This window comes from Bombina bombina, chromosome 5 (assembly GCF_027579735.1).
Source record: "Bombina bombina isolate aBomBom1 chromosome 5, aBomBom1.pri, whole genome shotgun sequence".
In the NCBI taxonomy this organism is placed as follows: domain Eukaryota; kingdom Metazoa; phylum Chordata; class Amphibia; order Anura; family Bombinatoridae; genus Bombina; species Bombina bombina.
Genome location: NC_069503.1, coordinates 1,028,439,406 through 1,028,466,820, shown reverse-complemented (window position 1 = coordinate 1,028,466,820; position 27,415 = coordinate 1,028,439,406). Strand labels below are relative to the sequence as shown.

General features: G+C 40.4%; 1 protein-coding gene across 1 annotated transcript in view; it reads left to right on the top strand.

Annotated features, from left to right (window-relative positions):
• The window catches only part of NUDCD1 (NudC domain containing 1), a 637,137-nt gene that overhangs the window by 304,733 nt on the left and 304,989 nt on the right, over nucleotides 1–27,415 (top strand). The window contains exon 5 of the mRNA XM_053715288.1: nucleotides 5,177–5,365. Coding sequence (XP_053571263.1) covers nucleotides 5,177–5,365 — 189 coding nt within the window. The remainder of the gene's footprint in view (nucleotides 1–5,176; nucleotides 5,366–27,415) is intronic.

The window sequence follows — 27,415 nt, the reverse complement described above, 5'->3', positions numbered from 1 at the left end:
TTTTGGGCATTAACCTCCGGGTTTCCTTATATTTTATTTATATCCTATGGGATGTATTTTATTTGTTTTTGTTTCCTTTGTGAACCTTCTGGGATTGATACTCTTTATTACTTCTTCGTAAGTCGTTAGAAATGTTAGTCCTCTGTTAAAAAATGTCTGTTTTTTCCCCTACAAGGGAGTATTTATGCAGCTTGCCGTTTGGGACCCTAGGTGCAGGCTGGTCCTGTCGGGTTCGTTCGGTTTTGGGACTGTTCAGACACGTGGCGCTGTTCTGCTCGGCTGGTTCGGTAGAAGCGCCAAGTGCTCAGGTTATCATTGTTTTTCATGTTCAACTAACTGTGGGTCAGTGAGGGGGGAAGGATTGCCCTTATAGCCTTCAGTCATAGATGACCGGGCAGGGGAGTTTTTCCGCTGCGTCACTCTATCTGATATCTGATTTCATCAGAACTTAGTTTCCTTCCCCATGTGGTGGAGGGTGGGAGGACTTAATGCCCCTTTGTTTCTAGGCCTCTGGATGTGTCCTTTCAGGCTTGATCCAACAGCTTGTGCAGCATAGCTGTCTAGCATGCGGAAGGTTGCAGTTTGAAATCTGTTGCAGCTCTTGACACCTTGCAGGTGTGCGTGTAGCTGTTTCTAGCTGTTTCTAGTATATCTAGTTGCAGCTCTTACTCTTGACTGAGTTATAAGAGGCCTTTGGGTCTCCTTCCATTGCCTTCTGGTGAGTGGATCTCCTTTTAGGGATCTGTGCTTCTGGGCGATGGTTGTTCCCTGCGGGGATTTATGTTTAGCTCAGGGTTTTCTGGAGCTGTGTAGGCTTAGTGCCTTCTCTTCCTTGTGTCCGCTGCTTGTGTGGAGGTGTTAGGGAGACTAGTCCTGCTAGTAGGATTTTTTGGGCCTCAAGGTATCCCTGGTTGTCCTGAGGCTCTTAGAAGTATCTTCATACAACTTCTAGCCTTGCTTCTTGGAGCGTTGTACTTTGGCTAGGGATGGTTCCTCCCTTTGGTCGGAGCTTTTGAGTTCTTCTCGCTGTCCGGATTCTCTGGATATGCATCCATACCCTTGTGTCTGGCTTTTTGGCCGGTTGGGGTGTTTAGTTCTAGGGTAAGGTTTGCCTGAACTGTTAGGTGCCCAGACCTGTTTTTTCTTCCTGAGTCTTCCGGTTGCCGATGCTCTGCTTTGCCTTTTTACTGACCCAGTCTTGGGTGGTTTTGGAAGCTTAGATCTCAGGGCTGGTCGGGGTATTCCACGGTAGGGAGAACTTGGGCTATGTCCTTGCTCCTTCTACCTCACCTGGTCATGGTTGACTAGGTCTTCTGAATATTTCCTTTTACTCTTTGCCACAGAGTGGTTAATGTCATCTGTTGGTTAGCCGTGTGGCTTGAGCCTCAAGGGTGTTTGGTTCATACCCAGCTGCTGGCGCTGGATGTCCGATTTCTGGTGCGCCTTAGGGTTACATTCCCCTGGTCAGCTTGCCAGTGTTCCCGTGGATTCCCTGCTCTGCAGATGAATGGGTTGGCTGTGCCTCTGCTTGGCAAGCTACTTGTAGGGGGGGTCCTTTTCTAGGACATCTGTATTGGGAATTTCACTTCCCATTAGCAGGTGCATTTGGGCCTTGAGGACAGTTGTTGCCCTTCCAGCATCATCCTTTTTCTTTAGGGGATATTATCCTCCCTATGGAGATGGAGTCCTTGCTTGGAGCTTCTCCTGGTTGGGAGGTGGGATTGGTTCCCCCTGGAGTCTTGCTGGCTCCAAGCAGGCTTGTTGGGCCTTTATTTTGATAGTTCCTTAGGTCTTTGGCCTTGTCTGTTTCAGAGTCGAGTTGTACTTGTGCTCTGTGGGGATGGCTGCGCTATCCTTACGCTCGTTCCTGTACCTGTTTCGGGATTCTTTTTTTTCCTTGTCTTGGATCCCGGAGGCTGGGTTGGTCCAGCTGAGTGTGGGTCTGCAGGTCAGGATGGCTGAGCGGTCTAAGGACCTGCATTTGCGCAGTCTCCTCTGGATGTGTGGGCTTGTTGAGTCTATCCTGTTAACTTAGTCTGCTAGGGTATAGATTTTCCTTTCAACTTTCTCCATTGATAGAAGAGGGTTAACTCTTCCTTCGGGTTCTGAGAGTCTACTCTCCTTCTTGGGGGGCCTCGATTGCGGTTTTTGTGTTCCCCTTTTCAGGGACCTGTGTGTAGGTCCGGCGACTTAGGTTGCCTGGAACGTGCCATCTGTTAGGGGGTTACTTTGCGGCCTGTTTCTTGCTTGACTGCTTCTTCCTCGCAAGTATCCTCTGTGTCGTCCTGTTGTGGACTCTGTGTTTTCAAACTTGGGGTTTTTCTCCTGTGTGTATTACAAACTTTTTTTCATGGTCGCATACCTTGGTATTCTATGGCCAGACACTGGGAGGACTTGGCCTCTTCTGTTGCATCTGTGCTTGCAGGATATTGGGGAGACGTCTGTTCTGTCTCTGTGCCCGGTCTTATCCTGGGTTTCGCTTGGTGTAAGCGAGGCCTCCTTTCCCTGTTTGGGCCCCTTTTGGGTCTCTATGAGCTGGGCTCACTCGTGGAGGTGTTCCTTTTTGTCTTAGGGGACCTTTCGGTTTCCTTGGTTCTCCTTTGCCTTGTTCCCTTGGGGATTTTCGGCTGGTGTTTCCTTCATTTGTGGAGATAAGCAGCGGGGGACCGTTTGTTGGGCGACTGTGTCTCCTGGAGGACTGTTGGCTCAGTCAAGTCAGTTTGCGGTCTCTGGTTTGGCTTCTGGACTAACTGCGAGTCAGTGTCACTGGGGCTTTTCCTCTTAAAATTTTCTCAGCTTCGGACGAAGCAGGGTTTTTATTGGGTAGAGGTTCAGGCCTGGTGCCCTCAGTATAGGCCGCCTATTGTACCCTCCCATCTTGTCATTCAGTGTTCTGTATAGCTTGGGTATTGTTTTCCCAAAGGTAATGAATGCAGCTGTGGACTCTTTCCATTTAAGAAGAAAAAACATAAATTATGCTTACCTGATAATTTCCTTTTCTTCTGATGGAAAGAGTCCACAGCTCCCCACCCTTATTTTATGTGGGGCGTCCTTATATTCTTCTGGCACCTTTCACCCTGATATTTCTTCTACTGTTCCTTGTTCCTCGGCAGAATGACTGGGGGATGAGGGGAGTGGGAGGAGTATTTAAGCCTTTGGCTGGGTTGTCTTTGCCTTCTCCTGGTTCTTAATTCCCAAAAGTAATTAATGCAGCTGTGGACTCTTTCCATCAGAAGAAAAGGAAATTATCAGGTAAGCATAATTTATGTTTTTACGCAAGCAGTAACATGACTAGTGCAAAAATCTGAACATCAAATATTGTGTGCGCGTTCATGTATTCCCTCATAGAAGTCAATGGAGAAAAAAAGCTAACATCCACTCTCTTGCGCAAACACGATCACATTTTCGCAATTGCACTAACCCAACATGAAAATATGAATATTTAATATTCCAATGTTCTTAACATAACGGAATATGTTCTATTTATTCATAAATAAATATTTTAACATATATCTGATATTTTTTTAAATATATACATGAATATATATAGGTATAGATATATACATAGAACTTATTCTGCTAAGTGCAGAACATTGGAATGTGAAATAGGAGTAAATATACAATTAAAAAAATAATAATATATATATATATATATATATATATATATATATACATGCAATGTATCTCTATGTTAAAGTCCTTTGGCGACTTTTTTTTTTTCTAACATCGAGATATATCTTTGAGCCCTTATAACTTTTTTGAGCATTATTTTATTTTAATAATTTTTATTAGATGGTGTTATTATGAGTATAACTGTATTTTCTAATGTGTTTTTGATGTGTTTTGTGACACTTTTTAGTTTTGGAAAACAGCCACAGCTCTGACATCACGATAAGAATTGAAGCGTAAATCACGATTTCGCTCAACTTGTCATATGAGCGCAATTAAAATGCTTGTGATATTGCTTGCGCAAAAACATTTGTGTCTCACTTGTAATCTAGCACCCAAAACCTTACACTTATTTTGTTAATATTTAAACAGCTAATGAAACTTTAAAAAATACATCTTCATGTTATTCTCATATTAAAATTTTCTTTGAATGCATCATTCTAGCTCACATTTATTTAGTGTTTAATGTCCCTTTAAGAAGATATCTCACTTTGCTTTGTTAGGATGCTTTCATAAGTCTTCTTGTGTTTGAAGCACTACATCAGAAGCTTAAATCAGTCAATCACTTGGGGGCATAACTAGACAGCCATTGAAAGTCACCATGGTCCTGACCTAGTTATGTTCCAACAATTTTGACAATTTACATTCTTGAAATAAACTAGAGACAACTGTGGAATGGTTTACTTCTCGGTCTCTTTCTCTCTCTCTCTCTCTGTCTCTCTCTCTGTCTCTCTCTCTCTCTCTGTCTCTCTCTCTTTATCTGTCTCTCTCTCTCTCTTTCTTTCTCTTTTTCTCTCTCTCTTTCTCTCTCTCTTTCTCTCTCTCTCTCTCTCTCTCTCTCTCTCTCTCTCTCTCTCTCTCTCTCTCTCTTTCTTTCTCTCTCTCTTTCTCTCTCTCTCTCTTTCTCTCTCTCTCTCTTTCTCTCTCTCTCTTTCTCTCTCTCGCTCTTTCTCTCTCTCTTTCTCCTTTCTTTCTCTCTCTTTCTCTCCTATTTTGTTTATTTATAGGTAAATGCTTAATTATGTGTAAAACACCATCAGTAAGGGGAGGAGCATATATTAGATATACTTAGATGGCACATTGTGATACCCAAAAAGCCTCTGTCTGTTTTTTCCTATTTTTTTTTTCTTTGATTTTTCTTGCAGGTCGTCTTATAGCCTGTGCTTGTGGTTGTTATTATACAGCAATTTGATTGTGTACAAATGTTCTTTTCTTAGGGGGTGCTATGACTTGTATAACTGCATGCAGCCAAAACAGAATCTGTTCATCTTTGTTTGAAGAACTTCTTTCCTCTTGAGTCCTATTTACTTATCTTACTCTATAGGCATCTCTTGTAATTATGGGGCAAACTGCAATTCTTCTTCAATTTAAGACTTTAATGAGTTTTGCTCACCTTAAAATGGGTTTTGTAATTGAGCAATTTACTTAAAAGGCTTGTGGATATAATTGGTTGTTGAATTTGATTTGAATGAATCTATATAAATTGCATTTCATTTTGTTTTCACAGAAGATGGTAAATATGAAATCCTAAAACGTAGAAGCCTTCATGGAAAATCTGTTCCGCATTATGCAGCTATTGAAACAGACGGAAATGGACTGATGATAATCTCTTATAAGCCCTTCAGGTTCGATGCAGGTGGGGAAAATCAGTCGGAATCAACTGAAGATGAGAAGATGGAGGAAGAGGGAAAAAAAGGTGAACACAAAAATTGTATTTCTTTCATGAAACTTCAGAAGTAGGGTAGCTAAAAATAAACTAAATAAAATACACACACGCTTTAATTTAGAGTAATGTTATTGCTACTATAAAGCTTGTTCAGTATTAATCTCCTTTATCTGCATTAGTCAAGGAATATTTTTAAAGGAACATTAAACTTATTTGTTTGTTCACAAAATAATTCTGCAAGTAGAAAGTCTGTTAAAAAACATCTACGTAAAAAAAATAATTTAAAAAACATATTAAGCTCTCATGTTAGCAAAAAGTTTTGCAGTCCAGGGACATACCGTTTTAAAAGCCTGACTGTTTTAATTGTATTTTTTCTGGTGTGGCCAGTTGGAGTAATATAAAGGATCTTCTAAACTGTTCAGGCAATCACAGTGTAGCATGTTGTAGTGTCACATTTCTAAAGTATGCTCTTTAATTATAATTAAAGGGACAGTCAACACCAGAATTTTTGTTGTTTAAAAAGATAGATAATTCCTTTATTACCCATTCCCCAGTTTTGCATAACCAACACAGTTATAATAATACACGTTTTACCTCTGTGATTACCTTGTATCTAAGCCTCTGCAAACTGCCCCCTGATTTATTTTCAATTCTTTTGACAGACTTGCATTTTAGCCAATCATTGCTTACTCCTAGGTAACTTCACGTGCGTGAGCTCAATGTTATCTATATGACACACCACCCTCTAGTGGTGAAAAACTGTCAAAATGCATTCAGATTAGAGGCGGCCTTCAAGGTCTAAGAAATTAGCATATGAGCCAACCTAGGTTTAGCTTTCAACTAAGAATACCAAAAGAACAAAGCAAAATTGGGGATAAAACTAAATTGGAATGTTGTTTAAAATTGCATGCCCTATTTAAATCATGAAAGTTTATTTTGGACTTGACTGTCCCTTTAAGTATATGGGTTTTGAGTTTTTTATTGTATTTTTGTATGTATTATGTGTGAGTATAATATATATATATGTATATATATGTGTGTGTGTATGTATGGATATATATATATATATATATATATATATACAGGGAGTGCAGAATTATTAGGCAAGTTGTATTTTTGAGGATTCATTTTATTATTGAACAACAACCATGTTCTCAATGAACCCAAAAAAACTCATTAATATCAAAGCTGAATAGTTTTGGAAGTAGTTTTTAGTTTGTTTTTAGTTATAGCTATTTTAGGGGGATATCTGTGTGTGCAGGTGACTATTACTGTGCATAATTATTAGGCAACTTAACAAAAAACCAGTATTTTTACCAGTGAAACCAATATAACATCTCAACATTTACAAATATACATTTCTGACATTCAAAAACAAAACAAAAACAAATCAGTGACCAATATAGCCACCTTTCTTTGCAAGGACACTCAAAAGCCTGCCATCCATTGATTCTGTCAGTGTTTTGATCTGTTCACCGTCAACATTGCGTGCAGCAGCAACCACAGCCTCCCAGACACTGTTCAGAGAGGTGTACTGTTTTCCCTCCTTGTAAATCTCACATTTGATGATGGACCACAGGTTCTCAATGGGGTTCAGATCAGGTGAACAAGGAGGCCATGTCATTAGATTTTCTTCTTTTATACCCTTTCTTGCTAGCCACGCTGTGGAGTACTTGGACGCGTGTGATGGAGCATTGTCCTGCATGAAAATCATGTTTTTCTTGAAGGATGCAGACTTCTTCCTGTACCACTGCTTGAAGAAGGTGTCTTCCAGAAACTGGCAGTAGGACTGGGAGTTGAGCTTGACTCCATCCTCAACCCGAAAAGGCCCCACAAGCTCATCTTTGATGATACCAGCCCAAACCAGTACTCCACCTCCACCTTGCTGGCGTCTGAGTCGGACTGGAGCTCTCTGCCCTTTACCAATCCAGCCACGGGCCCATCCATCTGGCCCATCAAGACTCACTCTCATTTTATCAGTCCATAAAACCTTAGAAAAATCAGTCTTGAGATATTTCTTGGTCCAGTCTTGACGTTTCAGCTTGTGTGTCTTGTTCAGTGGTGGTCGTCTTTCAGCCTTTCTTACCTTGGCCATGTCTCTGAGTATTTCACACCTTGTGCTTTTGGGCACTCCAGTGATGTTGCAGCTCTGAAATATGGCCAAACTGGTGGCAAGTGGCATCATGGCAGCTGCACGCTTGACTTTTCTCAGTTCATGGGCAGTTATTTTGTGCCTTGGTTTTTCCACACGCTTCTTGCGACCCTGTTGACTATTTTGAATGAAACGCTTGATTGTTTGATGATCACGCTTCAGAAGCTTTGCAATTTTAAGAGTGCTGCATCCCTCTGCAAGATATCTCACTATTTTTGACTTTTCTGAGCCTGTCAAGTCCTTCTTTTGACCCATTTTGCCAAAGGAAAGGAAGTTGCCTAATAATTATGCACACCTGATATAGGGTGTTGATGTCATTAGACCACACCCCTTCTCATTACAGAGATGCACATCACCTAATATGCTTAATTGGTAGTAGGCTTTCGAGCCTATACAGCTTGGAGTAAGACAACATGCATAAAGAGGATGATGTGGTCAAAATACTAATTTGCCTAATAATTCTGCACTCCCTGTATATATGTATGTATATATATATATATATATATATATATATATATATATATATATATATATATATATATATATATTTAAAAACGGGGAAAGGAGAGAGGTGTAAATACTGCTAAATAGTTCCAATATACATCATGGTGCCTTCCTCAAATTTAAATATATAATTAAAATGGAGAGAAGACTCAAAGGGTATCCAATACTATCCTTTGAAAGAGAGGAAAAACAACACTTGTAACTGAACAAAAAAGTATATTTATTCTGCCCTGTGACAATAAGAGCAAATACCAATGAGCATACAAACACTTAATATAGCAACCTGTTAAAAATGTAAAGGACTAAACGGTACCGCTGTCACTATAAAATATAACAACCATTATACATTGTAAATACAAAGTTGTGTGTACAACGATACAGTGTATACAGTTTCCAAAAAAACACACTCTCTATGTAACACATAGAGAACCAGTACTAGAGCATAGCCGTAACAATAGCAGTCCAGAACATAATTCCCATAGTGATTATGACCGCAGCGGGAAGCTTCACACTAGGTCAGTTACTCGCATACCACGGAGCGTCCTGCTTTGTTTACGAACAGCGGATCTCACAGTGTAGCCTGATCCTGTTACTTGTGACGTTACTCAAAGGGATGGGATAACTTCCAGGTAATATCCTCCAAGCACCCTGTGTTGTAGAAAACTTGCCATAGGTTTAAACTGCCCCTGCCACCTCCCTTCTGCTGATTGGGTCTCCACTACAGAAGAGACTTGTGTAAAAACTTCACAAAGAGACACTAAAAGACCGGAAGTGTTAGCGGCAGAGTCGTCATCAGACATCAGGGAAAATTAATTCACATCGGTTTACACTGAACCCACTTTTAGAAGAGCATGGAACACAAACACCATAGGGTTAGCTGGTTTCCACACAAAACGTATCCTTCCTAGAGCCGCATATATAAAGGACACTGTGTGCACCTAGGGGCCATACATCGGCACCTGGGATATTTTGTGACTAATATAGAGGGTGTATTCAAAGTAGCAGCAGTAGTTCACCTGTGGGTAGTTCAGCGGTAGAATGTAAAGTCCTTTACAATAGCAAGACACTGTCCAGTGTCTGACTTGTGTATACAACAGTGTACATCATGTCAACGCAACAAATGAGTCTCCTTCCTCATCATCTCTGGTGTTTGCTCCTGGATCTAATAACAATCTAAGACCCCTTGGGACTATTTTTTTGTCAATATAATTTAAAAGGCTTGCATTTTCTGCTTTAATTTTTAATTGTCTATTCAGATAATATCTATATTTTCTGAATGCACTAAATACATTTTCATCATCAACATTAGTTTGTTCCCCCTCATTACTATGTGCTAGGGAAGCTTTCAATTCTGCCTCCCATAAGTCATCTACTAGGGTGAATGCCATCTCCAAAGTGGATCTATGCTCATCAGCTGCAAGAATTACCAGAGGGCAACATTAATCCCAATTCAAAAATAGTTAATTTAAGAATTTATTGCAGTCACCTACCATCTCCAGAAAAAGGGAAAATAAGTGAAACCTCTAATACACCTTTAATTAGATGCAAATATAAAAACGGGGAAAGGAGAGAGGTGTAAATACTGCTAAATAGTTCCAATATACAGTGAAAGAGAGGAAAAACAGCACTCGTCACTGAACAAAAAGGTAAATTTGGGGCGTGTCTCTGGGCAGCACCTTGAATGGAAGCAATATCGGTTGCCGAGTGTGAAATGCAGATAACCTGCCACTTATCAGCAGTCCATGAAGCCATCTGTACTTTAAACTAAGGTCTTTGAAATACACAGAGTGTACTGAATCTACTGACACCAGATTGAGCTGAAATTTACGCCAGATTGCCGATCCGGCGTTGAGGCCTGTGGCAACTCTCATAAGGAGAAGTCCTCAACACCCCCCACCGTAAATCTTTGAACGGGTATGTGCAGCTTATAAGCTGTTTCTTTCCTACAACTTATAACATTTATGTTAATACAACACCATCCTTGATCTACGTGATATAGACAGAAGGAGGTTTGACAGACTTTCCCATCACATATGCACCCGCTAAAGATGGCGCCTACTATCAATGCACTACTCGAGGCTGTGACCTGCTTGCTGACTGAACACCATGAGAAACTGATGCAAGCTTGGTCTACTGAGTGGGGAAGCCTACGTGCATTAACGAAACAAATAGGATCTGGACATATGACATTAAAGTGATGGTAAACTCTTTTATTTGTAAATGACATATTATCATTGTTAATGTTATGTAATGTCAAACCGCATTATTATTTTTTAATTTTCAAATGTAAATTATCACTATTCTTACTCTTATTTGTTTCTCATGTTTGCAACGCAGCTCCCTGCCTCGCTCCGCCCCTCTTACATGTCCGTAACGAAACTTTCTATTTACTCCTCTCTCCTCCCTCTACTTACGTCATCCGTAGTGCTCGTTCATGAAAGTAATTTAACAAATGCATGCGCATTATATATAAATTAGTGTGATGTACTTACTGGCACTGCTCCAAGTAAGGAATGTATCCTAAACTAAAAGTATACAATACATTCCTTACTTTCGAGTGCAGAGAGTGCCGTGTGAAAAATGACATAAGACGCATGCGTGAAATAGAGCGTGCACGCGCAAAGTCGTCTCCGTATTTTAAAGCTTCTTATTGGTTGGTAGTATCGTCGGAAATGATGAGAATTGCGCATGCGCTAAGAATTATATTGCGAACAGCCTGTGGGCGGCCGAGTTTACGGAACGGAGACATTCTGCATATGAAAAAAAAAAGGTAAATTGCTATTTGATGTTTAGATGGAAATTGCACAGGACATTAATATAGAGTATGACTATGTAGATTAGTAATTGAAACCATAGTGAGTTTACCATCCCTTTTAAGAGCCTTAGTGGAGGAACCTGTTGAGGATATAAGTGTTCCTGTGCTCATCCCCAGCTTTTCAGATCCCTTGTCTCAGGCTCAGACAGATCAGACTCACCACGCGATTGACCTAATGAGCAGCCCCCTAACAGGGGACAACCCTCCAGATGGCTTTTCAGGTCCGAGAGCGCCAAGGGAATCTCTCACTGCGGGGCGGCTTATTGTGGGAGCATGTGTGAGGGAGGCTAAGATTACAGCACATGTCTCGTTCCCCAGCCTAGAGGCGACTTGCCAAATACAGTGCTTTGGTGAGTTATGTGAACCCCCTCTGAACTTACCGGAACTTTGCGGCTTGAGAGCATTAGCCTGGAGGAACCAACCCTGGGCGCAGCCTACTTGTCGTGTAATTACCAAGCTTGAAGAGATGTTAGAAGTGGCTGAGAGGCCCCCCTATGCCTGTCACAGGCCCGCACTTTGTCAGACATGGAGTTGAGGTACGGAGCGCCGGGACTTAACAGACTTGAGAGAAAATTTGGCCAGCTTTTTGATCCTGGAGGCTTGGAATTTGACGGAGCCGAGCGACAGGCCTTTGACGACAGACTGGAGGGAAACTTGGACCAGCTTTTTGACCCTGGAGGCTTATTCTTGTCATCCCACTGGAGTGAACACTATGCCCTCCGGGACTCTGGCACTGAGTGGCATCAGATGATTTGTTGGGCAGTTGGAGGTTTGCAGTGCCGGTTCATAGAACTTGCTGTATAAACTTTACTTGTGTTTTGTTTTATCACACTGCTAGATGTCATGTCTGTTTGTCCTGAACTAACAATTTCCTATACGCAGGCTCTATGTAGACATCTGGTCGCAATTGGTAGATATGTCGCAATATAGGACTGTTGGCATGTTTCAGAATAGGCTTGTTTTGCTGGGAACAACATTTGCACTCTGTGGTCTCTAGGTCTATTGCCAGTTTTTTTTTTTTTTCCTGGTCTTTGAGCCTGACACAGGTGGCACTTGTCCTCCAATGAGTTCCTATTATCTTGCCCTCATTATTAGTTAATATCCAGGGCTATACATGTCCTATAATTACAGTGGTCTCTTCACCGCAGAGACAGTGCACCAGAAGTTAGTTGATGTTTGCAGAGACCACTCTTGTGCTGATTATCCCTATTTTTGCCTACACTAAATTGCATACTTCTAAGGCAAGTGCTTCATGTAACGCTTAAATAACAGTCCTAACGTTCCTTTTTATTGATGGAGGAATTCCTCTAAACCAGGGCTGCCTGCCTCTCTTACTTGTCAGCAATAGCCAGCCTCCCCGTGTCTTTAAATGCAGAGCCCAGGGCACTATTTTGTTATACAAGATGTGTGCTTATTATTTACTCCTGTCATTTTCTTTTTCCTACTAAATTTTATTTCAGTATGCTAGGCTGGTGTAACATTCATTTTGGTCTCATGTCTTCATTAACAGATTATTATAATCCCACTATATCGTTTTATTCTTATTTCAAGGTCCAAGAGTGACCATGTTTTACATTAGCACCTCCTTTAAACCATTTAGTTTTCATGGGTCCATGAAGCGGCCTGTTGAAGCATTAGAGGTGCATTTATTTATTATCATTTATTATCATATATATATATATAAAAATCACGTATTATCATATATATATAAACAAAATGAGGTTCCACTTTTTAGTTTAGACTTGCATTGACCTTCTGTATTTTGATAGACTTGTATCTTTTAATTTTTACGGTTCTGATTGGAAGGTTTGTATCAATTTATTATGTATCTAATGTGTTTATCACTGAACTCTTGACTAATGTAATGTATATGCACAACTTCAATAAAAATAAAATCTTTAAAAAAAAAAAAAGGTAAATTTATTCTGCCCTCTGACAATAAGAGCAAATACCAATGAGGATACAAACACTTAATATATCAACCTGTTAAAAATGTAAAGGACTAAACGGTACCGCTGTCACTATAAAATATAACAACCATTATACATTGTAAATACAAAGTTGTGTGTACAACGATACAGTGTATACAGTTTCCAAAAAACACACTCTCTACGTAACACATAGAGAACCAGTACTAGAGCATAGCCGTAACAATAGCAGTCCAGAACATAATTCCCATAGTGATTATGACCGCAGCGGGAAGCTTCACACTAGGTCAGTTACTCACATACCACGGAGCATCCTGCTTTGTTTACGAACAGCGGATCTCACAGTGTAGCCTGATCCTGTGCCTCGTGACGTCACTCAAAGGGATGGGCTAAATTCCATGTAATATCCTCCAAGCACAGTGTGTTGTGGAAAACTTGCCATAGGTTTAAACCGCCGCCTCCCTTCTGCTGCTTGGGTCTCCACTACAGAAGAGACTTGTGTAGAAACCTCACAAAGAGACACCAAAAGACCGCAAGTGTTAGCGGCAGAGTCGTCATCAGTCATCAGGGAAAATTAATTTACATCGCTTTACACTGAACCCACTTTTAGAAGAGCATGAAACACAAACACCATAGGGTTAACCGGTTTCCACACAAAACGTATCCTTCCTAGAGCCGCATATATAAAGGACACTGTGTGCCCCATAGGGGCCATACATCGGCACCTTTGGATATTTTGAGGCTAATACCAAGGGTGTATTCAAAGTAGCAGCAGTAGTTCACCTGTGGGTAGTTCAGCAGTAGAAGGTAAAGTCCTTTACAATAGCAAGACACTGTCCAGTGTCTGTCTTGTGAATACAACAGTGCACATCATGCCAACGCACGTTTCACCCCACCAATAACTTATGCATACCGGGGCCTCATCAGGGCATAACCTTTAACCAGAAGGCTCCACCTACTATAACACATTGATGAGATTACAGGTTAGTTGGACACCTGCTGAATAAAGTGTACAATATCACCTTTAGTATAATCCATACATTCATCAGCATTAACTTCCAATATCTTTTACAATAAGTTTACAGGAGACTGGCAAAATCACCCTACATTTATATATGACCTATGCTTTATTCCTATAGATACTAAGTACCTCTAGTTTAATTCTCAAATTTGAACAATAATTATTTACATAGTGTGGCCATTTCAATTTATACATGGAGAAAGAAAACTATATATATATATATATATATATATATATATATAATGTAAGAAAAAAGACAAGTGCACAAGGGGTGCACCTAGTGCAATACGTTTTAAACTTGCTATCTGTGCAATAAAGAAAACAAACTCACTCACATGATTCCACCTCAATTTGTGAGGTATGTGTCAGGCCCTTTAAATGCGGTTACAGCTGGTCCTCCTTGGAAAAGCAATCCCTCTGTATCCAAATGTCACTTCCTCTCCTCTATCTCCTCTCTCTCCGTCTCTCTCCACTGTCCATCTCTCGCTCCTCTTCTCTCCTCTATCTCCTCTCTCTCTGTCTCTCTCCACTGTCCATCTCTCGCTCCTCTTCTCTCCTCTATCTCCTCTCTCTCTGTCTCTCTCCACTGTCCCTCTCCACTGTCCCTCTCCTTCTCCTCTCCTTTTCTCTCCTTTCCTCTTTCTCTCCGCTCCCTCTGTCTCTGTCTCTCTCCTCTCCTCTTCTATCCTCTCTCTCCCCTCCCTCCCTCTCTCTGTCTCTCTCCACTGTCCCTCTCTCCTCTACCTCCTCTCTCTGTCTCTCTCCTCTCTCTCTCTGTCTCTCTCCTCTCTCTCTCTCTGTCTCTCTTCTCTCATTTCCGCTCTCTGTCTCTCTCCACTGTCCATCTCTCTCTCTTTCCTCTTCTCTCCTTTCTTCTTCTCTCCTTTCCTCCCCCTCTCTCTGTTTCTCTCCACTGTCCCTCTCTCTCCTCTTCTCTCTTTTTCTCATCTCCTCTCTCTCCTCTCTCATCTCCTCTCTCTCTGTCTTTCTCTCTGTCTCTTAATCTCTCTGTGCACTGTAGCACTGCACAATAAAATAATAAGTACAAATACAAACACTGTTGCTATCCGTCACAAGCACAATCTGCACCAAATGCAGAAACTTAACCGCAACAGTTGATCGGCTATTTCGCCGCTTGCAAACAGTGAGGATAAGGTGGGGGCAGAGCCTGACGGGTTTCATAGCACTATTGGCTACTTCTTCAGAGGTAGAGGCGCCCCCCCCCCGCCCCCAACACTCTCATTACATACCGAAACACTCCTGGCAGATTGATGCTCCGGTTGGTATATAATGAGAATGTTAGGGGGGGCAGCCTCTATCTTTGATGAAGTAGCCAGTAGCGCTACAAAACGCGTCAGGCTCCGCCCCTGCCTTATCCTCACTGTACTTTTAATGGTTTTAAAATGTTTTGTGACATTTATGCAGCAATAAACCCTAACTTGTCCTTTATCCCAGTCTTGTCACCTCCTTTTGCACTGAGAAGGCTTATTGTAGCCTTTGCACCTAAGGGTGCTTTCATACTGCTTACATTTCATCAGAAGTGGCATTTGGATACAGAGGGATTGCTTTTCCAAGGAGGACCAGCTGTAACCGCATTTAAAGGGCACATACCTCACAAGTTTGAGGTGGAATCATGTGAGTGAGTTTCCTTTCTTCATTGCACGGATAGCAAGTTTAAAACTTATTGCACTATGCTTGTCTTTTTTCTCTCCTATAGACTGCTTGTGGAGGACCCTATCTTGGGGAGGTGCATCTGTGCTTGGACTGAGCTGCACTTTGTGGGGAATCTTTGGAACAATACCAAGGGATACTTATTAGACATTCTCTCCCACGAACTGCCATTATTTGATTGTATCGACAACGGACCATTACCTATTCTATCTATCAGTGGAGGTGTAGAGATCTGGTTACCCATAGATCTACATGCAGACTTAAATTGTAATTTCTGTTCTGCTGTTTATACTGTTTATTGCAATTTTTACATATTAGTATAATTTACAGTTTGTCTGGTCGCTAGCGCGGTTTTCACTCTCCTATTTCATATATATATATATATATATATATATATATATATATATATATATATATATATGTATGTGTGTATATACAAAAAGAAAACACACTTTGATGCACCAGCTCTTGTGCAAGAGTCCACAGTGTATACGCATGTGAGTGTTATTGTGTGATGGTTGTCGCATGATACTGGGGCAGGATTATGGAAGGAATTTTGAAAATTATCAGAAAAAAATTCTGCTGCTAATTTCAAATTCAGTGTTATTGCATCTTTTTTTATTACGCACTTTGTTGGTTGTGCAATGCTACTGTATTTAATGGTCCTTTAATATTTAGTACAGGTTTATGTTTTTCTTTAGGTAGTCCCAATTTTGTTATCAGTTCTTTAGTTTGGCCTTCAATTGTTCTCTAATGCTGCACAAGGCAAATTAAACAAATATGATAGAGCAGTGTATGGTTTCAATCTGCCAACTTATATTATAGAGCAGCATGTGATTTAAATCTCCCAAATGCATTAAATGATTATTAGTTTACAAAACAGGGTATTCTACGCGTTTTATACACACTATATAAAAAAATATTATTCCCAGGCTACCGTATGCGAGTGACGCAAAACATGCGGGCAAAGTAAGTTCAACTACATAAGGAAAATAGAATAAAATAACACCAGAATATTTAATTTGTCTTATATCATGCTGTATAGATTTACAGGTGCTTTCATTGCTCACTAATCCCACACACATTAAATCTTCAAAATGTAACTAATTGTTAATCTTTCTTTGCAGTAGTGATATATTCATCTTGTATAATTACTGAGCACTTTTCAACATGCAATTATGTGGACAATAGTGGTCATCACTCACACCAATTACGCCAATTTAGATAAATGTAACCTGCTGTTTAACTCCTAAGTTCATTTTAAGCAACAACAAAAAGACAATTTTTTCTGACTGTTGTATTTTTCCTTCTTGTCTTGACAAGATATAATTTTGTATAATATGCATACTGTGTAAGCATTATCCTTTGTTCTGCCCACCCAAACTAATGGTGCCTTGTCCCACTAATAATGTAGCAAGCATTAATAATATTCTAAAGAACACCTTTGGAGACAGGTTATTGGGACTTTTAACACTTATAGAGAAATTCTATTTTCATTTTAAAGGGATATGAAAGTCCAAATTAATTTTTCATGACTCGCAACACACAATAAAAAAAAAAACATAATATGTACTTTTTTGGTACTCTTGTTTCAAACTTGGCCATGTTGTATGATGATGGCATACTGAATTATACTCAGGAATATGGATGTGTATTAAATAATATATACATGCAATGGTGTAAAGTGTTTTATACAAACATCCTGTAGAGGCTTGTTTTTCATGCCATGGTACATGTAACCCGCAAGGCAAGGGGTACTCCAGCATTTGACCTTTCATTATTTTTTTTTCCTCTGGTGCTTCTAATGTAATCATTGAATGTATCTCAGAAATCTGTGTTTCTTAGTTCTACTCTGAAGGACCTTTAAGAGGTGTCAGGGTTTCACCTTGCTTTCGTTTGTTATTTGCTGCTTGGCTGCTATTTTTACACACCTGTCTCGCTCCTTGTCTGCTCCAGTGTGTAACAATGCTCACTAAACCCAGGCTCCCTCTTATGGCCAAACTGGAGAACATCATCAGTGAGAGACAGGTTGCAGTCCCAGAATTATGATGTCATCACTTACTATTTAAAGTGCCTCAGTTCAGTCTGCCCTTGCGTTGTCTCTGACTTCTCTGTGAGTTCCTGTGTTCCTGATTCTGTCTATAACCTAGCTTGTTTGACGTCCCTCTCTGGTTCCTGTTCCCAGGCTTGTTCCTGACTCTGCTGATCTTTGTGTTCCTGACCCCAATTCGTCTTGACTACTCACTTAGGCTTCTGACCTGGTCAGTCTGATTACCCGCACTGGCTTTGACTCCCGGCTTGTCATTTGGACTCTTTATTACTTTTTTTTTATGATTAATAAAGGTGTGATTAATTTAGCAATTTTCCTCTCTGTCTGATTCCTGGTTCCCTGATATTACGCAAGGGCCATGAATCCTGACGGTGTTAATAATCCACCTTTACCCACCATCATTTCTAGGATGGATTAACAGGATCACTGCATGGATCAATTTGCACTAGCCCTGAAAACCCTTCTGACTCGCACTGCTCACTTGGATCAGAGTGCCCCACAAGCTATGGCTGCTCCTTCTCCTGTTACTGATGGAGCACCTAGTCTTACCAGGAGTATGTCCGGTTCTGCACCTCTTCCTCAGCGATATGGAGGCGATCCTAACTAGTGCAGAGGTTTTTTGAACCAGGTGGGCATTTACTTTGAGATGTTGTCAAAAAGTAAATTTCGGAGATGCAGCATCCAAGTAAAAACAGTTCTTTATTTGCTTCTTTAAATCATGAACAAAAACATAACGGTACCCTTTTTACTTAGATGCTGCATCTCTGAAATTTACTTTTTTTAAATCATTCACTGGCCTTGATGGAGAGAGCGGCACTGATCCCAGGAAGCTGAATGCACTTTGGATTGAGTACCCAAAAGATTATCGCTCAGACAAGGCTTTGGTTCAGGAGTGTAACACCACCGGAGCTAAATGGGAACCGAGTAACCACCAGTAAGCTGGCCGCGACCAGTGACGTTAACATTTGGAGCAGAGGCATGTGGAATTAAAAAAAGAGGTCAAGCCGCAACGATACTGTGTGTGTATAATAGCTTGTAGAGCGAAGCGGCTCAAATCACACAACACCACAAGAGTACTTTGCTGACAACAGAGCCTAGGAGAGGGGTCTCCCAAAGGGGTGCATCTTACAAAGCATGGGCCGTGAAGCGGGAGTAAGTGGCGGTTTTCTACTACATACTAGCATGGGCTAGTATTGTCAAAGGGGACACTTTGAGCGCCTTAAAATTGGGGAAATACATACGAAGTACGGGATTGTGTGCTAATGCTGCAGGTGCACTCAAGGTCTCCTCTAAACGGGGAATTGTAACTTTACTTTGAGATGTTACCTCAGGCATTTTCCTCTGACAGAGCTAAGGTGGTATTTCTCATCTCATTACTCTGACACGGCTCTTGCTTGGGCTAATCCTTTGTGGGAAACTAATAAACGTATGATATCTAATTACCCTGAATCTGTGGCCTCCTTTTGAAGGGTTTTGTTCCTGATTACGCTGATCTTTGTTTTCCTGACCCTGGCTCATCTAACTACTCGCTTTGGCTCCTGAACGGTTTGTCTGATTACCAGCACTGGCTTTGACTCCTGGCTTGTCATTTGGCTTTTGGACTCTTATTTTTTTTTTTTGTTATCTGTCTGATTCCTGGTTTCCTAATATTGGTCAAACTGTATTTCCCTGTCTGATTGGTCAAGTGCTCACTCACTGTGACTGACTCACCTTTACTTAGGTTGTGAAATCCTTAGAATCTGGACTGTTATAGACATTTGAGGACTGAAGTTGAGAAACTGATATGACTGATGGTCACAGAAAGGTGTCACGTAAAGTTTATAGCACTGTGTCATGTCCCATGTTCCACATATAGGGCCACAGTGAAATATCACAAGAAAAATATGCCATGGTGAAATGTTCTAGGTAAAGTGTTCTATACCCAAGTGTGCCATAATCAGGGATAGACACAGACAAAGGCTGTGGTGGACATTTTCCAAAGTACAGACCTTAGTGAAGGACACCAAGGTACATTTGAAATTAAAAACATTATTTTATAGTGCTTGGTGTTATTATACTAATGCAGATACCACTGATCCTATAACCAGCCCTCCTCTGGCTATACCCATGTGCCAGTGTCACTACTGTGTCATTATATAGCGCTGGGTGTTATTATACTGATGCAGATACCACTGACCCTGTAACCAGCCCTTGTCTGGCTATACGCATGTGCCAGTGTCACTACTGTGTCATTATATAGCGCTGGGTGTTATTATACTGATGCAGATACCACTGATTCTATAACCAACCCTCCTCTGGCTATACCCATGTGCCAGTGTCACTACTGTGTCATTATATAGCGCTGGGTGTTATTATACTGATGCAGATACCACTGGCCCTATAACCAGCCCTTGTCTGGCTATACACATGTGCCAGTGTCACTACTGTTTCTTTGTATAGAGCTGGGTGTTATTATACAGATGCAGATACGCCACTAACTTTATTCACACTACATATTTTTTTTAATTCCTATTATTTAGTCAGAAAGAAAAGATATACTAAGGTTGTGGCGGACACTGCAAGGGCTAGTCATGGACACCTTGCCTATCCCTGGCCATAATATGAGGCCTGATCAGCTCTGTATATGATGGCGTTAGATGCAGGAATGTTGTAAATGGAATATTACTTCCCTCATTATTTTTTGTAATATAAGCAGCACAGTATTAAAAACCTTGTTTCTGGGTGTGTGTTTTCTCTATATGTTGATTTATTATTGTTTGTTGCTTTAACATTTCCAAAGATTTACTGCATTTGCATTGAGTAAAACTGGAATTTAAAATAAGTTCATGAAAACAGAAAAATATATTATATTTGTCACATTTTGGGATATGCATGATTGCCTCTATTTTTTTTTTTTTTAAACCTAATAATATATATCTGTTGCAACAATGTATGCCTGTAGGGGTATTTTCAATAAAAAGTTTGATAAACATTGCTGTAGAGGGAGGTTGCAGCAGGAAGTGTTATGTAACGGCAGGGAACACTTGCAGCTCTGTTTCCGCTTACTACTTCTGTATAGTTTGGATGTTTCTTATACAAAGATACATGCACTCTCAATTTATATTCAGACTGTCTCCTTTATGTTAAACGTGGCTAGTGAAAAGCTTTATACCTAGAAGCACTGTTTAATAGAATGGCTGAAGCTATTCTACTCTACTGTTCCCTCCACTGGTTGCTTGTATAAAATGGCTACACACATACTTCATGTTTCTAAGCCTACTTTAGTATGTTCCTATGGAAAGTTTAAAGGGACACTGTAGTCAAAAATGGAATTGTGATATTACACTAGTATACCTGTAAATAAAGCATTAGTTAATGTTGGTCATTTATTAAATATTAATCGTTTTTTAAATATATCTAATTGAAATATTACATTTTTCCAAACCCACTGAGTTGTTCGCCGTTACGGATTTCCAATCCGGACTGACAACTGCAGTTGGAAGATGGCGACTCCTATACGCAATGCGCATGCGTGAGTTAGCGCAACATCATCGGATACGTCAACACATGCATTTTTTTATTCTGTTGTCAATCATGTCGGCTTCTGTGCTGCAATATGCGCATGCGAGACTAAGCAAATTCTATTGCACATGCGTTGTATGACGCTAATGTATTATAATTTGATGCAAATACTCGCCATCCGATTGGCTAGTATGTTAGACCTTAGACAGCCCACATTTGAGGGCTGCATGACGTAATGTCATGGGGATAAAATAAAACTTTATCTTACTGCCAAAGGGAGCTTCGTTTCTGAAAATCCTATTAAAAACAAGGGCACTTTAATTCATCAAAATTGACATTTCACTCGTTTCTTCAAATACTGGCTTTCTCCAATCACGGCTTCCCCCCGGGGGCATCATGGCCTGAGGCAACGCCGTGATTGGAGGAAGCCGTATTCGTCATTTTGGACCCGCGAAGAGGGCTTGCGACATTTGAAGAAAACTAGTGAAATGTCAATTTTGATGAATTAAAGTGCCCTTGTTTTTAATAGGATTATAAAAAACCGGGCACCGATTTATCTAAATTGACCTTCACTTTAACCCAGCCCTTTTTTTGTAGGCAGGAAAGCTCCTTTATCTCTAGTGACTGTAGCAATGAATGTGTCTAGTCCAGATCCAAACAAGATTTTTCCCTAAAATGGAAGGGAAAGACATCTCTTTTTATATACTCCTATCAGCAGAACATAACTCCTGCCATAAGCCTCTTCTAGCCAGAACAGTCATAGCATCATTCTTTGCATTCATTTAAGTTATTTCAACCACTGTATCACAAATTAAACTGCTTGCAGTGTTGATCAACCTCAAGCGATCCTGGATTTCATGAAGGGAAGCTTCTTGGGAAATAAGGTCAGAGATGCAGTCACACCATAATGCAGTAGCTGCAGATACACAGGCTACACTAACAGCTGAAGGAAACATAGATCTTACCAGCTGAAAGAATCGCCTTAGGAAACCTTAAGGTTTTCTGTCAATCTGATCTGATACTGGGGACTATCTTGTCGGTGATAAGAGCTCAGGTGTTTCCTTACCTGGACAATATCTTGGTACAGGCTCCATTTTTATATTTAGCTAAATCTCATACCAACCGACGTTTGTTGTTTCTTCAGTAGCATGGTTGGAAAGTAAATTTTCCAAAAAGCACTCTGTCTTCTCAGTCCAGGATTACTTTTCTGGGTGTAATAACTGATTTTTCCTTGACAAAACAGATGCGTCTGAAGTTACTTTCAGCCTATATAAATCTTCAGTCAGTCATTTCTCCTTCTGTAGCTCTTTGTATGGAAGTTTTAAGCCTGATGATAGCAGCCTCAGATGCTATTCCTTTTGCTCGATTTCAAATGAGACCTCTTCAGCTTTGTATGCATCTTCAGTGGTGCAGGGAATGTTGGATCACAATATTCTTCTGGATGCCAAATCAAGTAAATCCCTTTCCTGGTGGATCAATCATCGGTCCATTGTTATGGGGCCATAATTTGTCAGTCCAAACTGGAACGTGATCTTAACAGATGCATGTCTCTCAGGTTGGGGTGCAGTCTGGGGGTCCTAGAGAGCACATGGAGTTTGGGTACTTGTGGAGGCGAAGTTGCCCATAAATATTCTTGAACTCTGTTCACTTTTCAGGGCCCTTTACTTCTGGCCTCTCCTGAAAGAAGAGACTTAACTGTGTTTCCAGGCAGACAATGTCACAGCAGTTCCCTGGCGATGAGGGATTTGGGAATGCTCTAGTAGCTCCTTGGTTGATTCATCTGGCATACATTTTTCCTCCTCTTGTTCTGTTACCAAGGGTGATAGCCAGGATCAAGAAGGAGGTTTCTTCAGTAATCCTGATTGCTCCAGCTTGGCCTTGCAGGACCCAATTTGTGGATCTGGTGCAGATGTCCAATTTTTCTCCATGGCCTCTTCCTCTGCGTCACAACCTTCTGTCTCAAGGTCAATTTTTTTCATCACAATCTAAAATCTCTAAACTTGATGGCTTGGAGGTTGAACGCTTAGTTATAAGGCAGAGAGGTTTTTTTTTTTCCTAGAATTTTTTAATTTCTTCATGATGATTTGGATATGGGTTCTTTAATTAGCCAAATCTCAGCTTTTCTGTCTTGTTTTGCTAAATTTCCACATATTCAGAATTTTGTCCAGACTTTAGTCAGGATTAAGCCTGTGATTAAACCGATTTCTCCTCCATAGAATCTTAGTTTGTTTTATTTCAGTTTTACAGGTTCCTCCTTTTGAACCTATGCATAATTTGGATATTCAACTTTTGTTTTGGAAGGTCTGGTTTCTTTTGGCTATTTCTTCAGATGCAAGAGTTTCTGAATTGTCTGCTCTTTGTTGTGAGCCTCCTTATCTTAGTTTTCATTAAGATAATATTGTTTTATATCAATAAAGGTAGTTTTAGATCAATCCTGAGATTGTTGTTCCCTGTTTGTTTCCTTATCCAAAGAATTCTAAGGAGAGGCTTCTCGATTTGCAAGCTGCTAAGAATTTAAAACAGTCATCTAGATTTTTTTGGTTCCAGAAAGGGTCAGAAGGCTACTGCCGTTTTGTTAGCCTCTTGGTTGAAGCTTTTGATTTATAAAGCTTACTTGGAGGCGGGTCAGTCTCCCTCTAAATGGATTAGCACCCATTCTACCAGCAAATCTTTATGCACCCAGGCAGCAAGTACCATTGGCTTGTTTTAAAACATCTGACTTGGTTGCAAACAAATATGACAAATAAAAATATTTTAAAGTGCCTGCTTAAATAGGGTTGCCCTAATAATGCTTTTAAAACAATCCCCTTATGAAAAATTCATGTAATTGCTGTTATAATGGATCATTTTTAAACCATTTATTTACAAGGCCACTGACATGTATTTTACATAACAGTCATAATTAAAGTGGCAATATGGCAGCCCTACCCTTAAAACAAAATATTGTGTGCCCGTTTATGGTCCAAACTTAAAACATTAAAGCATTGTCTTGTAGCTGCTTAAAGGGCCAATCAACGTTCAAATTAGTGATACATAATTCACACATTGTCTTGTAGCTGCTTAAAGGGCCAGTCAACGTTGAAATTAATGTTACATAATTCTGCACTATTAACCAAGCGACACCTGCAACAACAAAAAAAAAAGATTTCTTTCCTAATATATGGAGAGTCCACAACGTCATCAATTACTAGTGGGTATATCACTCCTGGCCAGCAGGAAGAGGCAAAGAGCAAGTTTCACTCCCCTACCTATAATCCCCAGTCATTCTCTTTGTTTCTGTCAATGGAGGAGGTGAAGTTCTGGTGTCTGCAGAAAATTGGATTTTTTCGCTTCAAGCAAGATTTTTTGGGTCTAGCCGTAGTCCATGTTAATCTCTTGAGTAGAGTAGTGGTGGTTTTAAAGCATTTAGGAACTTGTGAGGTGGGCCTTGCTGCATTTTCCTAACATATTGCTGCCCTTGGTATAGAAAGCCAGAGTAGGTTTACTCTGTTCCTTCTTTTTTCCACAGGTCTCTGTAAGGAGTATGCATCCTTTCACGCCTTGTGAGCTGTCTGCCTGCGGGACAGCTGGAATTGCAGGTAAGTGCTGTTTGCCTTCTAGGTTTGGGAGACTGGCTCTGAACGGGTTAATAAGGAAGCCCTTATTCTTGGCACTTGATCCTTAGTAGAAGGATTACGTTAAGGCAGAATGCAGGCACTTTGTTTTTATGTGAATGAGACTCAAGGGGTTAATCACCTTTATGGTATGAAGGGGTTAACGTGTGGCTCATATGTCTTTACTTTACATTTTAATTTAATTTATTATACAATAAATACTGATGTATGTTTTATTAGATAGAGCTAATAGTCACTGCAGACATGATTATTTCTGTGGGGCATGTCGATTTTTGTTTACATATTTTTGATCGACAGAGTTTAGATTCTTTTCTCTGACGGTGTCAGCTTAAATCAGCTGTCGGCTTGAGCATACGCTTTTCTTGTGGCGCAGTTTCGCTCAGCCGATCATGTGACCGCCTCTTCCGCTCTCTCTATAGTCGGAGCGGTGTCGGATGGAGCTGTAAGACGACGACTATTTCTAATTCTCCCCCGGAGGGGCAGGTAGGCACCTCAGTTAAACGCTGAATTGTAGAGGTGCTTTGTATTTTTTGTGAAAATTCGTTTTGATAGAATAGCATTACCTTGACTGATTTTGAGATTTAAAGTGACAATACATGGTCACTTTTAACTTTTTTTTTTTTTTTTTTGCTTATTGTTGATTAAATCATTTGGGATCGTGGAACAAGAGTCTGTCCCTATGGACAGTTGCTCATTTTAAATGAGCCTAATGTCTCTCAGTATGATGCTGTTCAGGCAATGTTACAGCTTTCTCCGCTAATGTCCCAAGCCACTATGGCGTCACATACAGTGCCCTGCAGTTCCTCTCGGCCTCCTGGAGGAGTTTATTTGCATGCAGAAATCGCTGCTCAAGTATCTTCTGCGGTATCTGTGGCATTATCTGCTTTTCCTATGCTAAAGGAAAAACGCAAGAGGAAAATTTAGAGATTCAGATAACAAGGTTTTCTCCTGTTAAGTGTAGTCAGTCCACGGGTCATCCATTACTTATGGGATATTAACTCCTCCCCAACAGGAAGTGCAAGAGGATCACCCAAGCAGAGCTGCTATATAGCTCCTCCCCTCTACGTCACACCCAGTCATTCTCTTGCACCCAACTAATAGATAGGATGTGTGAGAGGACTGTGGTGATTAAACTTAGTTTTTATTTCTTCAATCAAAAGTTTGTTATTTTAAACGGCACCGGAGTGTGTTGTTTTCTTCTCAGGCAGAATTTGAAGAAGAATCTACCTGAGTTTTGTGTATGATCTTAGCGGACGTAACTAAGATCCATTTGCTGTTCTCGGCCATTCTGAGGAGTAAGGTAACTTCAGATCAGGGGACAGCGGGCAGGTTCACCTGCAAAGAGGTATGTTGCAGTATATTATTTTCTAAGGAATGGAATTGACTGAGAAAATACTGCTAATACCGATATAATGTAAGTACAGCCTTAAATGCAGTAGTAGCAACTGGTATCAGGCTGATATGTATGTATGTTTACACTTAAGTATTTCTGGGGAATGGCACTTCACTGGGAAAATACTGTATGCATATAACTTTTAGCCTAACTTGCAGTGTGAGCGACTAGCAGCAGGCTTTTAATGACATTTCATAAATTAGATTTTAAACGTTTGCTGGCATGTTAAATCGTTTAATTATCTGAGGTACTTGGTGAAAAATTGTTTTGGGCGTTATTTTCCACATGGCTGTCGTTTGTTTTAAAATAAAACAGTTTACTGAGCTTCCCTCACTGTTGTATTGTGAATGGGAGGGGCCTATTTTGGCGCTTTTACTACGCATCAGAAATTCAGTCACAGTCTGCCTTTTTCTCCCTGCATGATCCAGGACGTCTCCACAGAGCTCAGGGGTCTTCAAAACTAGTTTTGAGGGAGGTAATCACTCACAGCAGACCTGTGAGACTGTGTTTTGACTGTGATCAAAACTCTTATATTTTCAATTGTTATCCGTTTTTTCTGATATTAAGGGTTAATCATCCATTGCTAATGAGTGCAATCCTTTGCTAAATTTATGCTTTTTACTGTGAAAATTTGGTTTCTATAACTAATCCGGTTCATTGTTATTCAACTGTGACAGTTTTTGTGTGCTTCTTAAAGGCACAGTAACGTTTTGCATATTGCTTGTAAATTTAGTTGAAAAGTATTTCCAAGCTTGCTAGTCTAATTGCTAGTTTGTTTAAACATGTCTGACACAGAGGAATCTCTTTGTGCAATATGTTCAAAAGCCAAGGTGGAGCCCAATAGAAATTTATGTACTAATTGCATTGATGCTACTTTAAATAAAAGTCAATCTGTACATGTTAAGCAACATTCACCAGACAACGAGGGGGAAGTTATGCCGACTAACTTGCCTCACGTGTCAGTACCTGCATCTCCCGCTCAGGAGGTGCGTGATATTGTAACGCCAAGTACATCAGGGCGGCCATTACAAATCACTCTACAAGACATGGCTAATGTTATGACTGAAGTTTTGTCTAAATTGCCAGAACTTAGGGGTAAACGAGATCACTCTGGGGTGAGAACAGAGTGCGCTGATAATGCTAGGGCCATGTCTGATACTGCGTCACAATTTGCAGAGCATGAGGACGGAGAGCTTCATTCTGCGGGTGACGGATCTGATCCAAATAAACTGGATTCAGACATTTCAAATTTTAAGTTTAAGCTGGAAAACCTCCGTGTATTTCTAGGGGAGGTGTTAGCGGCTCTGAATGATTGTAACACAGTTGCAATCACAGAGAAAATGTGTAGGTTGGATAAATATTTTGCGGTACCGACGAGTACTGACGTTTTTCCTATACCTAAGAGACTTACTGAAATTGTTACTAAGGAGT